This window comes from Dunckerocampus dactyliophorus, chromosome 9 (genome assembly GCF_027744805.1).
Source record: "Dunckerocampus dactyliophorus isolate RoL2022-P2 chromosome 9, RoL_Ddac_1.1, whole genome shotgun sequence".
NCBI classification, from domain to species: domain Eukaryota; kingdom Metazoa; phylum Chordata; class Actinopteri; order Syngnathiformes; family Syngnathidae; genus Dunckerocampus; species Dunckerocampus dactyliophorus.
The window spans coordinates 6632501-6648773 of NC_072827.1; the positions used below are offsets into that span (position 1 = coordinate 6632501).

At 39.3% G+C, this 16273-nt stretch overlaps 1 protein-coding gene across 2 annotated transcripts in view; it reads right to left on the reverse strand.

Moving 5' to 3' along the window:
- The window catches only part of col28a2a (collagen, type XXVIII, alpha 2a), a 48057-nt gene that overhangs the window by 9755 nt on the left and 22029 nt on the right, over window positions 1-16273 (reverse strand). For both annotated transcript variants that reach the window (XM_054788396.1, XM_054788395.1), the window contains exons 12-26: window positions 13914-13982; window positions 13735-13803; window positions 13598-13666; window positions 11473-11541; window positions 3664-3732; window positions 3515-3583; window positions 3371-3439; window positions 2896-2967; window positions 2728-2796; window positions 1901-1972; window positions 1758-1826; window positions 1583-1651; window positions 1350-1418; window positions 1199-1267; window positions 1026-1094 (exon numbers count right to left, since the gene is read on the reverse strand). In XM_054788396.1, the coding sequence (XP_054644371.1) occupies window positions 1026-1094; window positions 1199-1267; window positions 1350-1418; window positions 1583-1651; window positions 1758-1826; window positions 1901-1972; window positions 2728-2796; window positions 2896-2967; window positions 3371-3439; window positions 3515-3583; window positions 3664-3732; window positions 11473-11541; window positions 13598-13666; window positions 13735-13803; window positions 13914-13982 (1041 nt within the window). The remainder of the gene's footprint in view (window positions 1-1025; window positions 1095-1198; window positions 1268-1349; window positions 1419-1582; window positions 1652-1757; window positions 1827-1900; window positions 1973-2727; window positions 2797-2895; window positions 2968-3370; window positions 3440-3514; window positions 3584-3663; window positions 3733-11472; window positions 11542-13597; window positions 13667-13734; window positions 13804-13913; window positions 13983-16273) is intronic.

A 16273-nucleotide genomic window follows, 5' to 3' on the forward strand; every position in this document is an offset into this window, starting at 1 on the left:
CCATTGACGCTTATTGCATTTACATCACTTTCAAGCACCGGTGATCAACGGTTTCGTTTCATAACACACATCATAGAAGAGGTCCGTGTTGAAAATCTTGCAACATGGTCGCTATATTTAGCCAGTAAGAGCGCACATTTAAGTGTTTCTTGTGTCATGCATTTATTTGGTAATTAAATACAAGCAATCAACAAAGCTGAAGAATCCTCTGAGCAGGCGAGTGGCAGTGAGCTTCATCTGCATAACGCCGTGCAACGCACGTCTGAAAGCTGTAAAAAAAAAAAAAAACTCCACAATGCAACCCAGCCCCTGACCAATAGTGCAAAGAAGGCAGAGCTTGGACACAATCGCCTTCCTGGCAAAACATGCATGGGTGTCCAAAGTGTGGCGCAGGGGCCATTTGTGGAACATGGCTCATAAAATAAACAAAAAGTAGGCAAATAGCGCAAAAAGGCATAATGTAACTCCAAAATGCTAAAATGTTGATACAAATAACTAGTAAAAACACAAAGATTTGTCTTTGCATATGTACAGTATGTTTATATTGTTGTTTATTATAAATTGTATTTTTTTATTATAAATATCAAAGGACAGTTGGACAGCGCTGACGTAAATAGACAAAGACAAGTAGATAAGAGTAGATAAGAGAAAAACAGTGAGCTGTATTATTGTTATTATTTATCATGATTATTATTGTATATTATCATAACAGTGGTTTATTTGATCTCAAAAAATGCTGACAATCACATCTTTGAGTGTCAATTTGTGGGACAATAAACATTTAAAAATGCACCTGCATTGTTTTGTGACTTGGTTAAATAAAAAAGTTAGTTTGTCCAGTCATATTTTTTCATTGTACTTTTCTTAAAATTAGTGTAAAGATTTTGTGCATCGTCTCGTCTCATGACACTCTATTCGCTACTGAATTTGAAACTTAAATTACCGCTTGTTTTTCTTACAAAACAACATCAGCATTTACACATTGCAAAGAAAGTGTGTATGAAGTAATCTGGAAATAATCTCACTGGGGGGCCTTGTATTCCCTCTCCAGGTGGGCCGGGCAATCCTGGTAATCCTCTAAAGCCAATGTCACCCTGGAAAAGACACAATGTCACCAAACCAATAGAAAGGATTCCTTTCAACACAAAGTCCAAAGAAAAATCGTGCAAATTAAGCAATATAAATACAGTAGAGGAACCTTAGGTCCTGGAATTCCTATTCCTTCTGGTCCAGGCTCTCCTTGTAAACCTGGTAAGCCTGGTTGGCCCTGGAAAAGAAAACATGTTTACCAGTTAACAATTTAAAGTGAGAGATTGGTTATATTGTGGGTTCTGGTTGATGGTACAAACCAAAGGACCAGGGCTGCCTTCGCCTTTTGGACCAACTGGACCAGGTAGACCAATAAGACCTCGATCCCCCTGGAGAAACAAAGCGCAAACACGGTCATGTCAACAACATATTGTTGATGTATTATTTTGTAAAACACTGGTATAGACTCCAGCATAACCCCGCAACCCTAGTGAGGATAAGTGGCATCGAAAATAGACGGATGCACAAGGATGGCTCTAAATGTAGACTTTACCTTTGGACCTGGAAGCCCAAGGCCTGTTTCTCCAATTGGTCCAGGGGGACCAGAAGGACCTAGATCCCCCTGAAGACAAGACATTGAGGACGGAGTGATGATTACTAGTTTTGACACACTTCCTGCTTACTTGTTTGATAATACAGTATAGTGTACTGTATTTAAGGTTATTTACCTTTGGACCAGTTATGGATCGTCCTGGCTGCCCTGGATTGCCCTGCGGACCTGGCACCCCACGTTCCCCCTAGAAAGGTTGAGTTTGCAAAGAACATGAACTAATGTACTGGTAATTAATTTAAGCACCATCATTTGTTCTACCTTTGGTCCAGATGGTCCTGAGATCCCTGGAGGTCCATGTAATCCACGAATGCCCCTCAGACCCTGGTCTCCCTACAAGGGAATACCACAGAAAGCAACTACAATAAAGCGCTGTGTATAAACCGCACTTTTTTTCCACTGGTAAGAAGCAAAAAATTGGGGTGCGGTTTATACACAATGACAGGTCTGTGACCAGACGCAAAAATTGACGAGAAGCCCATTTTGAATAACCGTCTGTGGGTCAGACAGTTGCTTTGACTTTAGCGCCCTCTGCTGTACAGTTGCTGAAAATGCTTGTGTATGCAACTAACTTATCTGACGGCTGTCTGTATTTTCACACAGTGAAACGATCTCTACATACACTGAAGATAACCTAAGCTTCCATTAAAACATTGCAGATGTAAAATACAATACAACGTTGGAGTTTATTCAAATTCACACTGAAGCAATGCAATAAAATAATAATAGAGAAAAAGAGAAGCAGTGAAAGATAAGATATCAAAACATCTCTGAAAATTGCTAATTTCTTTATTTTGATTTATTATTATTATTATTAATCTGTGCTCAGCCATAATATTAAAGATCTAGATGCCGAAGTTCAGATTTCTCCTTTCTTCTTCTTTTTGAAATTGCTTGGTACCTTTACGCATGTTGATTTGAGATGAAAGAGTTGGCAAGCATTTATGAACTAAAATTTGTTTTTTTCCCCCGCCATGAGCCTGAAAATGGGGGTGCGGTTAATACACGGGTGCGGTTTATACACGGTGCTTTACGGTAAACCTTGTTGTCATTTTAAGATGCAAACTACTAACCAATAAAATACACACCTTCTCTCCTTGAGTGCCAACACCTGGTGGTCCCTCAGGACCTCTTGAACCGGGCAACCCAGGCTCCCCCTAGAAGAGGAAATGTAACTTTTAGTCGCTTGATTCAAGTCTACCAGAAGGCAACATCAGACAGACACAGGTTAGGGTTGTTGATGAAAGGTTCTGTACCTTCTGCCCTGGTGCCCCATCTTCTCCTGGAAGACCCGGCAAGCCGCCCAAACCAGCAGATCCTGGCTCTCCCTGTACCCACACAGAGCCATCATTTCATACTGATATATTCAGCACATTGACACATACAGTACGGGCAAAAGGATTCATAGTACACTGTAAATGCTCCAATTAATGCCTGTCTTCCATAACTCTCCCATCGTCGCTGGGTAAATAAACAATTAGCACTGGAGTCAAAAAATATTGGCATTAACAGGATTTGCTGTTTGCTGTTGCTGCTGTGTTGTGCAACAGACTTGTTAATAAATGGACTCCAAATCATTATTAAAGTTAAAATCAGGGAAACAGCAGCCCCTCACTAATTACCACCTGCTTCTAATTAAGGCTCCATGCACTTTGTGTTTTAGATAAATAAAAGTCCCAGCTATACTTAGAGCATTTATGGTATGTTTAATTGAATTAAGATTTGTCTCACCTTTGGACCCGGTTCACCAATGCCTCTGTCTCCTGGAGATCCTTGCTCTCCAGGTAAACCTTGGTCCCCCTACAAAGACATTGTACCACATGACGGTCTTCCCAGCAGACAGTAGCTTCTAGAACAAGAATGGTTTCCACCAACCTTAGGTCCTGGCAAACCTTCTCCTGGGATCCCGCGTCCTCCTGGCGGACCCCTTGGACCCTCAACTCCCTGCACAGTATTGCAGTTTATTCCAGCAATACAGGCTGCAACGTGCACATGTTGTGGTTTGAAATTATGAAAATGTAAACCTTCTCGCCCTGTATGCCCAGTCCTGTGAGCCCAGTGGGTCCTGGAGGTCCTGCAGGCCCCAATTCACCCTAGAATTGTTGAAGACACATTATCATGTAACCTTCTGCCTTTAGTCAGAGTTTGGCTATTTAAAGTTACATGCTTGCTAGTATTGCTTATGTATGGTATTGCTTTGTATGATAACTGTAGGCCATTACATAACTATAGAGTATGTAGTGTATGAGCTGAGTAGTACTAGTAAATGTAATAGTTTATCTGATAAGCGACATTACAGTAATTGGCCGGTCCTCGTTACTGCAGTCCCAAAGCTCTGCTTGGTCTCCTACTTTAATCACTATTAGCGCTGTCAACTATTTGTGTTTTATTTATGACTGGCAACATTTCAATTGTACACTACTTTACTTACCAAGCAGATCGCCACTTAAACAATGTGGCTATTGTCTTTATGCTATTTTGTGGTCATTTGTCATTATATAAAGGCGTACGGTCTGAATTGAACAGTTATAATAAAAAATTACTAAGAGTTGAAGCAAATATTCTTTGAACCTTTGTGAGCTACTCAAAATCAGCTGGCAAGCTAGGAGACCCCTGTGATAGTATCACCATCATAAGGCTGGACACACTATGTGTTTATGTTCATGAAACAACCACACACAAATAGTGATTTGAGGACAAGACATAATTAGTATAATGACAACAAGAGAGCAAAATTGTTCACTTGAAAGAGTTTGTACGTTCCCCATGAATGTGATATCCACTTCCTCGTGGGGAAAAAACGAGCTCCAAAGTAACCGCATTGCTTGTTTGTTTGTGACAGCTAGGCAATGCATGTAAATAACGATGCAAGAAAAGTCAAACGGCAATAGGTTTGATAAAGGACTGATCAAAAATGCTGGCATCGATTGGTGTAGCCTGTGTCAAGCTGTCAAACTGAAGCCACTGAGGTTTTACAGACTAGTTTTGATTCTCGTGGCAATTCGGGACGTCCCTCAATACAGACGTTGGCAACCCTACTTGGCACAGCACACAGTGTGGGTTGCCGCCACACGCAGATAGTTTTTTGTGATTGGCTTTGAAAGGCATTTATCGACATTGCGTGTATTTGCTATTCAGCATTCATAGCCCTACAAATTTGTAGATGTTTGGTAAAAAAAAAAAAGGAAAAAAATTTAATGAATGGTTAAATGATAATGATCATGTGGGAAAATTCTGGTGACCAAAGACCAAAATTTTTCTCATTTTCCAGAAAATTTCCCTTATTTTCAAAAATGCAAACGTTGACAGGTTGGGAGCAGCGAATCCACGCACCACTACAAGCCGCTTTAGAGATGGAGGCGGCACCACAGCAAACAAAAGGTTGTAGCGCTAGCCTGACCACCAATGTTCCTCTAAGCTGCGCGCCTGCACAATCGTGCACTGCTCAAGCGTTGTCAGCGCCCAGCAAATTTACGCAGTGCACGAAATAAAATCCAACATGAGCTGTAATAAAATGAACACATAACTAGGGATATCTGATATTGGCTTTTTTGCCAAGAACCGATATGCTGGAATTGTTCAGCTCTTAATTTCTGATTCCAATGTCAACCGATACAGATACCAAGATGTGTAACATCACATATCTCCTGTCATGGAAGGACTGGACTAGACTTATTACCTTATTATGTATTATTATTATTTATTATGTATTATTGCACTAGAAATTCGATGTGATCTGTTTTTTTATATATCTATATTTGTTTATTTATTCGTATTCTATTTTCCTGATTGCTCATGTTTGGTTGTTTTATTTTGTGATTAAGTTTTATGAAGTTCATTATGACATTTTTGCATCAAACTATCTAAACACATATCTGTTGTAAAGTTAATGGATACAGCATCAGCAGTTATCTTCTTAACGTGGCTGTAAACAACTGAGAAACAACATCTGAGAAATACTTGCGATTAGGCTTAGGCTGTGCCATTTGTTTTAAATGTCAAGAGAATAGCCCTTTACATTTTTTGATCATCAAAAAATCAAGTGTCATAATTTTCATGTAGGCACACGACAAATTGCATGTACACAGTAATTATGAGCCAAAATGAACATATTTTGCACCATCAGATTTTAATGAAATTTCATCTGCAGATAGATACAGTATTAAAGTGACTTTATTTCCTACATAGCTTTTATCTTGTCCTGAAGCTCCGATCCATGAGTTTGAAAGGCTTAAAGTTGGACTAAACTTTCAAAGCACTCGTATGACTAGAGGTGGTCCAACACTCAGTATAAATCCAATGCGATATTGAAAAGAAAAAGTATTCTACCTAACAAAGATGTGTACGAATGAAAATACACCCGATATCATATGAAAAAGCAGCATCTCCACAGACTCTCCTAATTGACACGCAGTGTCAGATTTTACACTCGCTTACTTCCGGGAATTGTTACATTCCTACTCTTATTCTTCTTCTTCTTTTAGTTTAATGGCGGGTTGCAACCATGACTTTAAAAGGTGCATACCGCCACCTACAGTACCAGAGTATGTAACATGGGCCATATACAGTATCTTACTTTATACTACCTTAGATAATGAGAAGACTACCTATACTACTACTAATAATAATCTTAATAATAATACTATAATAAAATATTCTAATAATTATCTATATTCTATTATATAATCCTGTGTCCTTCAAATATTCTATCACTGCCCTCTGTATATCTCTTACCCCCTCCCCACCTGTTCCTAAGATACTCTCAATGCTCCATTCCCTTCCTATCTTCTTAATCCTTAACTTTACAAGTTCTTCCCTGTATCTCTTGCAGTGTAGAAATATGTGTTCCACGTTCTCTATACTTTTGCACTCCATACATACTTTTGATTTACATTTCCCTATCAAAAACATCTTCTCATTTAACCTGGTGTGATTGAACCTCATCCTAACACAATTTCCTCTTTTCTGTTTTTTCTCTTCACCCCTTGTGCACTGATAGATCTTTGTACTTTATAATACTTTCTCCCACTACTGCCCTTGTCCCACCTATTTTGCCATTTCTCCATCATTTGTTTTTTTTATTATTGCCTCTACTTCACCTTTACCAGCAGGTATATCTATAATTTCATTCCTTCTAATTCCCATTTTAGCCATTTTATCTGCCACCTCATTCCCTTCCACCCCTACATGTGCAGGTACCTAGCAAAATCTTATTTCTATTTTTAACATGTGTGGTTGGAATAAGCTTTGATGTATTTCTAATAATAAATCCTCTCGACTTGATTCCATATTTTTAATACTATATAATGCTGCCAGAGAGTCCACACAACATACCACTCTATCTGGTTTTATTTCCTCTATCCATTGCAAGCCTATAATAATTGCCATCATTTCTGCTGTATAAACCGAGAGCTGGTCTGGTAATCTTTTAATGATGCTATAATTCATTGATGGTACATAGATTCCAATCCCCACCTTCCCTTCTTCGCTTTTTGATCCATCTGTATAAATATCTAAGTAACTATAATATTTGTTTTTAATATATTGACTTGCTTTATGTCCCTTTTCACTATCTTTCCATTTATTTTTTAACTCTGTTATTTATATATATATATATATATATATATATATATATATATATATATATATATATATATATATATATATATATATATATATATATATCTACTTCAGGTTTAGGATATAGTCAGATAGGAATATTGCTTATGGGTGTAGAATTATTCATATGTATATTTTTTATGTTATATTTATCTATTTTATCTTTAATTACCCACCCAAAGCTATTACTTTTAGTTGTATTATACTCCCAACATTCCTCTATCACATTCTTGGCCAGATGTCCATGCTTACATCCTTTAAGTCTACTCCAGTATGTTAACATAAGTTGATCTCTTCTCAGGTCATACGCTACTTCTCCTAACTCAACCTGCATTGCTTTAATTGGTGTTGATGTGATTGCACCTGTACATATCCTAAATGCTTTGTGAATATTTCTTTCTATTTTCATAAAATGTGTTTTAGCTGCAGCTCCATGTACAAAACTTCCATAATCTATAGTTGCTCTCATCAAAGCTCTATATACAGTCAAACTTGTCTATAGCGGCCACTAGAGGGAGTCTGCAAAAGTGGCCGCTATAGACAGGTGGCCTCTATAGACAGGTTGGCGTCCAGTTTGAATGTTGACCAGTAGAGGAAAAAAGGGAAAAAAATAATAACAATGTTGACCAGTAGATGGCACTGCGGACTGCTGATAAAAGTTGTACAGCACTACTAGGCTTGTTATTATGGTTCATGGTTTTAATCCTGAACATGCATGAGTCAAACAGTAGCACATCACATAGTACAATTCACAATTTTGCATGTCCAAAAAGGAGTAGGAAGAAGCAAAGCTTATTTAATCCTACCCCTCATCAGTTTCACATCAGTTGCAATACATTTATTCACCTCTTGTTCTTCCAAGTGTACTTTGTAGGTCTACATGACAATGTAGTGCAATCATAGCCAAGGTTTTTACTTACTAAAAGGAAGCTAGAGGCTTAATAATAACTGATAACTGATAAAATACTTCAGTTAAGTACAACCGAACTCAGTTTTGCTCCCGCTGCCGCATGCATGCTAGCATATGTTTTTTTTTTTATTGTAGTGTCGCTGGGAGCACGTCCTGTTCCCAGCCTACTTTGCGGTAATGTTTTGGTGCAAATGCTCTTAAAGTTACATGTTTGACCAGGAAATAGCAAGCTCAAAAGAAGACGGCTTTTTGATGTGGAACAACTGACAGTTTGTGTGGATCTTGTGAATAATTGTGACTGAGCTAGGACTCAGTACTTAAAGTCTACACACGACACCTTCATTGATTGAAAAACCAAACTTTTTCGTGCATGAAGCTTTTACTTGAGTTGGTAATTTGGCTGCTATATGCAGGTCAGATATTGACCAAGGGAGACAAAATGGGTGGCTGCTGGCTGCGTTGGACAGGTGACTGCTATACACAGGGTCTATAACATGTAAATTTGCTGGGGGGGATTTTTCAGTGGCTGCTATAGGCAGGTGGCCCTTCTATAAAGGTGACCGCTAAGACAGGTTTGACTGTATATACATTAGTGACTGTTTATCTGCTCCCCACTCCTTACCTGTAACAGCTCTCATTAAGTTTATTATCCTCTTACATTTCTCTTCTACCTTTTCCACGTGGGTCTTCCATGTGCCTTTCTGATCTAGCCACACACCAAGGTATTTCAAATGATCTACTTTTACCATCTTTTGTCCATACAGCTTCAGGTTCTGATTTTTTATGCTTTTTTTCCTGGTAATCGTCATGTAACATATTTTATTGGGCGATAGCTTAAATCCCCAGTCATATGACCATTGTTCTATCTTCTTTATTGCTTCCTTCATTTTACTTGTCACATTTATAGAATCTCGTCCCCTTGTCGAAATCACTGTCTTCACTGTCACTTTTTACTCCTCCTCTGCTGGTTTGGAGTCGTCTAGCTTCTGTTATTTTGCCACCTCTTATTTCTCTCTTCACCTCATCCATGGACATTTCCATCGGTACATTTGATATAACTCCTCTTATTGCTGCTGCCTCTCCTGGTATGTGTACTTTTGGCGTATTTAACTTTCCCTATTTCTTTTTCAATTTCTTTAGTCAGATGAACTGGGTGAAAATGTCCATACATTCCTACTTGTGAGGCTAGGCGGCATAAAAATGGATGGATGGAAGGAACAAGTTAACTTGCTACTAGCCACCCACAGTTGTTTACACACTTGAGAGGTAGTTTGATGAGGTAATCATTTGCACGCCAGAAAATACGGGAGCCCATAGGCCTATATACAGCATTATGTTTGTTACCGGCTTTCATTATAGGGCCAAATCCTGATACCAACACTGACCGATATTAAATTTGTATTAATATCGGGCCAATATCAGTGAGCCAATATTATCAGATATCCCTTCACACAACAATTTATTCTGTGCCATTTTGTAATGCAACTCCGTGAGTGACAAGCGACAGCAAGACAACAACATAACACAATGACGAACATTGTTCAGCCAATGAAGATTTATGTTTTACTCACGCAGCCAATCAATACATTAACAGCGTGTTATGTAGTATATGCTGTTTTCCAGCCAAAATAGTTCTTTTAAGGTGAACTTGAAGAGGTGAATCTGGGTGAAATTTTTTCTTTTTCGAATGAGAAAGGGCTGAATGTCATGTTTGCTTAACCGTGCATGTAGTACATGCAGTGTGCTTTTATTTTGATGGCCAGATTGACCAAAAGAAGGAAGTTTTACGCAGAGTTTTTCCGAAGAGACCAGAAGATGGGTTTTTTTCGACTAACATGCTTTAATTTAAATTATTTTTTTTTTTTTTTAAGAGAAAAGTCAACATATACAACAAATATCGCATCAATTTCAAGTAAATTTCCAGGACGAAATAGTGACACAACAGGTTGTTGCAAAACAGAAAGGACATTGAAGTATACCTAGTCAACAAAATAAACAGGAAACAAGAAAAAAATGGAAAATTAAATAATTGTCAGGATTTGTGTGCTGCTCTGCTGCCCTCTTCTTGTTGTCTGTTGCAGCACATCCTCTCCATCTCAGCCAGCTCTAATTAACGCACCTGCAGCTTATCTGGATGACCTACTAAAGCAGCAAGCCGTCATCCATTTGTTGCTAGATTGTTGCCTACCGTGCCAGCTCATGCGCCTCGCTGTTGCAACCTTCTGTGCTATTATTGCTAGCCTCTACCTGTATCGTGTTATCCTGTCATATCTCCCGTCTGGCATTCCTCCGACAGTGGGAGTATTTTGCTATTTAGCATTCGTGCCTGCTTGGTTCTCAGCAGTGGCTTTTTGTTGTTGGACTCTTGCATTTTGTACCTTGCCTGGTTTTCGGCAGCTCCCTCAGTTTTTTGTATTTCCTTTTTCCCCGTGTCCATTCCGGGTGTGTGTTGTTGGACAAACACACTCTTGTTTGTACTTTGTAATTTTGTTATTTATTACCTCGCCTTGTAATAAATACTTTTGTGCTCTCGCATCTTGGGGTCCGAGTCACGGCTTAACGCCGTATCCTCACAATAATAAACTAGGGCTTTCCTACAAGATTCAGATCATGAATTGGCTCAGGCTCAGGCCCTCATCTGCAGCAGCTAACCAATTGTTCTGCTACTACTTGTATATTGTGCCTTATTGCCTAGCACTACCTTTTGTTCCCTGCCCGGCTTACTCCGGCAGTGTAAGTAACCTTTCTTGTTACCCTGTGCCTGCTTGGTTTTCAGCAGAGCCCTTTTGTGTTTACTGAACTGTTACCAGTAATTTCTCTACCTCTTTTCGGTAGCTCCTTTAGGTCTTTATGCCCTTTTTCCCCGTGATTATTCCGGGTGTTTTTTTGTTTGTATTTTTATTCCTAAATTGTACTTTGGATCCTGTTTTGTGCCATCACCTACTGCATATTGGATTGGAATAAATACCTTTCCTAAACCTCATCGGCTCACGCATCTTGGGATCCAGTCTCCGGCACAAGCCGAGCCTTACAGTGTCGCCAGTGAACAATGGCAATTGAAGAGAAAAGGGGAGGGTTCTCGAGCGGCATCTCATCACTTTTATGGAAAATGTTGATCCAAAATCAGAGGAGACCATCAATGTCAAGCTAGCATGAGGTTTTTGAGGGGGAGGAGTGAGCCGTTGTCAAACAAAAAATGTGTGCGTATCAATTACAGTTTGTCATTCGCCGATGGTCCTGCGGAACATAACCCCCACGAATGATTTAATGACATTACGAAGAGAAATTCCTTAATGATACTCACCCGTTCTCCTTTAAGTCCAACCCCCTGCTGTCCTCTCGATCCTCTAGGCCCTGGCAGCCCTCGGTCCCCCTGTGAAGTCAAATCATGTCTAGTTAGTTCCATCGCTCCCACTTGCTATTTGATGGGTCTTTGCCAAGTCCATATTGTTGTCAGTCGAGACGGTTACGAAAAGGAGCGTGTTGGCTCCTGTTACCTACTTACCATTTCATGAGCATGCCCAAAAGGAATGGAAGTACTGTATATTTGTTTTGTCAAGCTGCAGTGGGATTTTTTTTCCATACCAGCGACATTTAGTGCGACTGTATGCTTTGCAAGGTGTTCATGTTAGCAGTGTTTTGCAATGTGAGGCTGACTCGAGCTGAGGAGTACAAGCAGCAACGCCCAGGAAATCTGGCAACAGATGTGTACTCCCTGGAGGACAATTCCAATGTATTTCTTTCAACAAATGTCTTTTATTTCCACATAAATAAGCTCCTCCCAGTGATGAATGTCGACACAGGTGGTGTCTTGCAATAAAAAACTGAAAAATAGTTCAAGTCACTCTACCTAGGTTATTTCTATGCAACTGCACAGTAAGTCAGTTGGTATTGTGCCTGGATGAGGACTTTTCATTTCACTTGTTTAAAAAAAAAAAAAAAAAGTATACGCACATAGTACATGTACTGAGATGCAGCATGGAAAAAAAATCACAAAGAACACGTTGACTATATGCTGTAGTACCTGAGTAACACCTGAGTTGAGCAAGTTGGAACAGAGATAAGATTGTGACAGATGAACTTCATGAACTATTGTACATCTTCAATTGAATCCATGCAGTATTAGGTTGGTAAAAAATGTGAACAATTTGCTTTTATGGTGCTTCTTGGACCGTGATGAGAATTTGTTAGCCCAGAAAATTCGACAGCGCTTTCGTTCATTTTTGTTATATGTTTATGTAACCGGCCCTGCTTCACACTGCCCGCTCCGGGGCTCGAACACAGGACCTTCGCAATGGAAGACGAGAGCACTGACCACACGGCCAAAAGCCCTAAGGCAGAGGGAGTGAGGTTTACCAACGTACACTTGCGCAGCCTCACATGCTGCCATCCGTTACACTTTATGGAAATTATCGGATGGATAATTATCGAGCCGATATGGGGGAATTATGACAGAATACTGATAAATCCGATAACTTTACAAATTGCTCCGATAACCGATAATTTAAAAAACCCTCCAATGAGGCCAGATTACCTGTACTGTGTGGGTGAGCAAATCAAGCATTAATTTTTCCTCCTGCCTGTGACATTAACAGCCTGTCGTAACTTCCCCTTGAGCTCACTAGCAAACAAATATTCACTTTCCAAGAAAACCATTTTGTGTGTATGCTGTGTGGCGGCATTTGAAAAGTGTAAAAGGTTTGACTCTGTGGCGTCACACTAGCTGCTCGGAGCGTGTGTCCGAATACAGTGCACCTTGCTGGGCCACGCCAGGTGGCTCCCTCCGCTCTATCCTCTGGTTCTCCTGATAGTAGTGATGTGGTAGTAGTAATGTCATATTTGATTAGGACTAATCAACAAGTACAGTTGGTCAAATCCTAATTTGTTTCAGTCCTCCTTAACTCCAGGTGTGCACAAACTACACTTAAATGTAAATTTAAAAAAAAAGTCGATATATTGGTTGAGAAGCAGAAAGTTATCGGTGTCAATATCAGTTCGAAAAAAAAGAAGATATTGTGCATCTATAATATATACTGTATATAGTGATGAAAAAAAAGCACTATTTAATTTTCTGTAATATATATAATTATATTATTATGGGTTATATCATATATATTTATAATCTATAATATATACAGTATAACTAGTTTAATCAACTTTTTTTCATTACAAACAAGTTTAATAAACTTTTTTCATGTTAAAGTATTTAATTACTGCATAAATTAATCACTTTTTATTACCTTTCTTGTAGTAGTATGATAGTGATGCATTTGGCATCCACTTGGACCTAAAAGGAAGTTAGCAAATAGAGTTTCTTTCCACATAAATGGCCATATGGGGCGCCTTGTTGTCAATCAACAACATTATGATTATTTAATTCTTCAATTAGTTTTAAAATAACAAATAATACTACTCTGCTTAAATAATACCTTTGGTCCAGGAAAGCCCTCGCCCTGGGGTCCTTTTTCCCCCTGGACACCTTGTGGTCCTTGTGGTCCCTGTAAAAAAACTAAAGTTCACAAAGAGCTGCATGCATACACAACTAAAATGTTGATATCAAACTCACAGGTGGGCCGTGTTCACCAACTCCTGGAGGACCAAGAGGACCTGGCCGGCCCTGGAATCCCATGTCACCCTGCAGAATTTGAAAAATGTGATGTATTAACAACCTGAAAATTATAAATGCAGGTAAACCAGTGCAGATAAGAAAATAGATCAAGCAAAAACTAAGAGGTAATGACCTACTTTAGGTCCTGGTAGCCCAATGCCAGTTTCCCCTTGAATACCTGGAGGGCCGGGTGGTCCACGTTCCCCCTGTCATCAAATGTAGGTTATCAGTGATCTCATAACAGGTCAGGACATGTTTCAGCTCTTATGTTGCAGTGTCTCACAGATTATGCAACCATGACATAAAGCATCGTAACATCAAATGCACTTCATGTCTTACAATGTGCTTTTGAAAATGCTTCAGTTCCATCCCACTTTGTCATTGTGCAGAGTTTGGCTATAAAGCCAATGAACTGCACTTCCTCTTCATAAGAAACTGTAGCCAACCCTAACCTTAACCTCCAAATCCCAATCTTAACGCCTTAACACTTTCTACCAACAAGTGAAAGAAATCTAAGTACAGTACAGTGGATCGCTGCACATTTGCGATACAGCACTGACGGTTGCATTGGTTTCACTCCATTTGTGCTTTTGTTTCATTTATATGCTAAGTGTATCATTTTTGAAGCATCGTGTTGACTGAAAATATGCTGCATAAGTAAACTTGCCTTTACTTTCTCACGAAGCCAGCACATTTCCTTCATATCGCACCACTGAATGCAGAGTACCATTTCTTATTTGTGTCAAAACAATAAAAGGAAGTTGTTTCCTGACATTATACATGATACATTTCATTACTTTTATAGCAATGAAACTGAAAGAGGCCAGACTAGGTGATGTACGATGATTTATGTTTGTGGAAATGTTGCGTACATGTCCTCACATGGCAAGACATAGATACTTGTCATGTACTGTGCTTTATGTAATGCTTGCTGCGGACGCTGCTGGAGGCACTTCCTCCAAGAGACCTACTCACCCCTGCTACCACAAGCTAAATAAAAAAAAAGTAAAGAAAGTAACACGCTGTCATTTGTGGAACTTCAACTGCATTTGCATAAATGCATTCACCCCACGGAAAAAGCAACGCATCTGCTCCTTGCCTCAAGTTGACTCTTCTTTACCATTCCTGCCCCGTTGCAGAAAGGGTGCTTAATAAGACTCCAGTTTCACTGACTCACGGGTACTCAACAAAAACTCCAGTTTTATTGACTCATGGGTACTCACCAAAGATTCAAATTTCACTGACTCACAAGTATGTCTGTGTAGGCTCTCAGTCGTACAGGAGTTGTCCTGTACTACTACAGGAGTTTTCCTCGATGACTCACAAGTACTCGACTAAGAATCGCATTTCACTGACACGCGAGTACTCAACTAAGACTCCAGTTTCACTGACTCATGGGTTCTCAACAAAGACTCGAGTTTCACTGACTCAGGTACTCGACGAAGACTAGGGTTTCACTGACTCATGGGCAACATTCCCTCTAAGCTGCGTGTGTGCGCAATCGTGCACAGATCGTATGTTCTTATTGCACAACAAATCCTTGCTGTGCAACAAAATAAAATCCAATCTGAACTGTATAAAATATTTTTTAAAATAAAATAAAACAAACACAATTTATTCTGTGCCATTTTACAATGCAACTCCGTGAGTGACATGCGACAACAAGCGGTAACAACACAATGACGAACACTGTCCAGCTAATGATGAGATCCTGTTGTTACTCCTCCTCATAGCCCTCCATGAACCGAAGATTCATTTACAGTATTCCATAATGGCGCCCTAGTAATCATGCGACTTTGATCGCGAGCAAACAGAAAACATGCGTTGAGGAGATTGATTGACAATGGTCCACAGCCAATCAGAATGCAGAATACAATGGGCGGGTTCTCCCTTAGCCGATCAGGAGTGTTGTGACTCTATGAGGGATGACATCTTTACTCCAAAGGCACGTCTTCAACGCTCACGTGAGTATATAACACTCTCTACTGGTAGCAGAAGTAAAGAGACAGCTAGAGCACTGATAGATCACCCTTATACACCACAAGGACGCAGAACACAATGTGCTCTCATATACTGTTTTAAAAAAATTGCAGAATTGCACAAAAACCCGCAAAACCTCGGAAGGTGACCACTGCAAATTATTTGCCACTTGCCAAGATTTAAAAATCACATTTCTAGACACGTTAGATAATTTCCCTAGTTTTAAGGACTATTTACTCATTGACTTTATAGTATAAACTTAATTTTAGAATGAGGGATTGTTAAAATTGATAAACTCTCAGAATAAGTTATTTTGGTTTTCCCAGCAAATTAAATCTTGTTTAAAGATTCCACAACATCTACGTGATGCTAAATTTATGAACTGCCAAAAAACAATGTTTTAACATTCACTTTATGAACCAGAAAGGTAATGGATACTCTAAACCATTTTTGATGACCAATACAGAAGAATGACTACATGACTAAATTACAGATTTTGTAGAGCAACTTGGTTTCC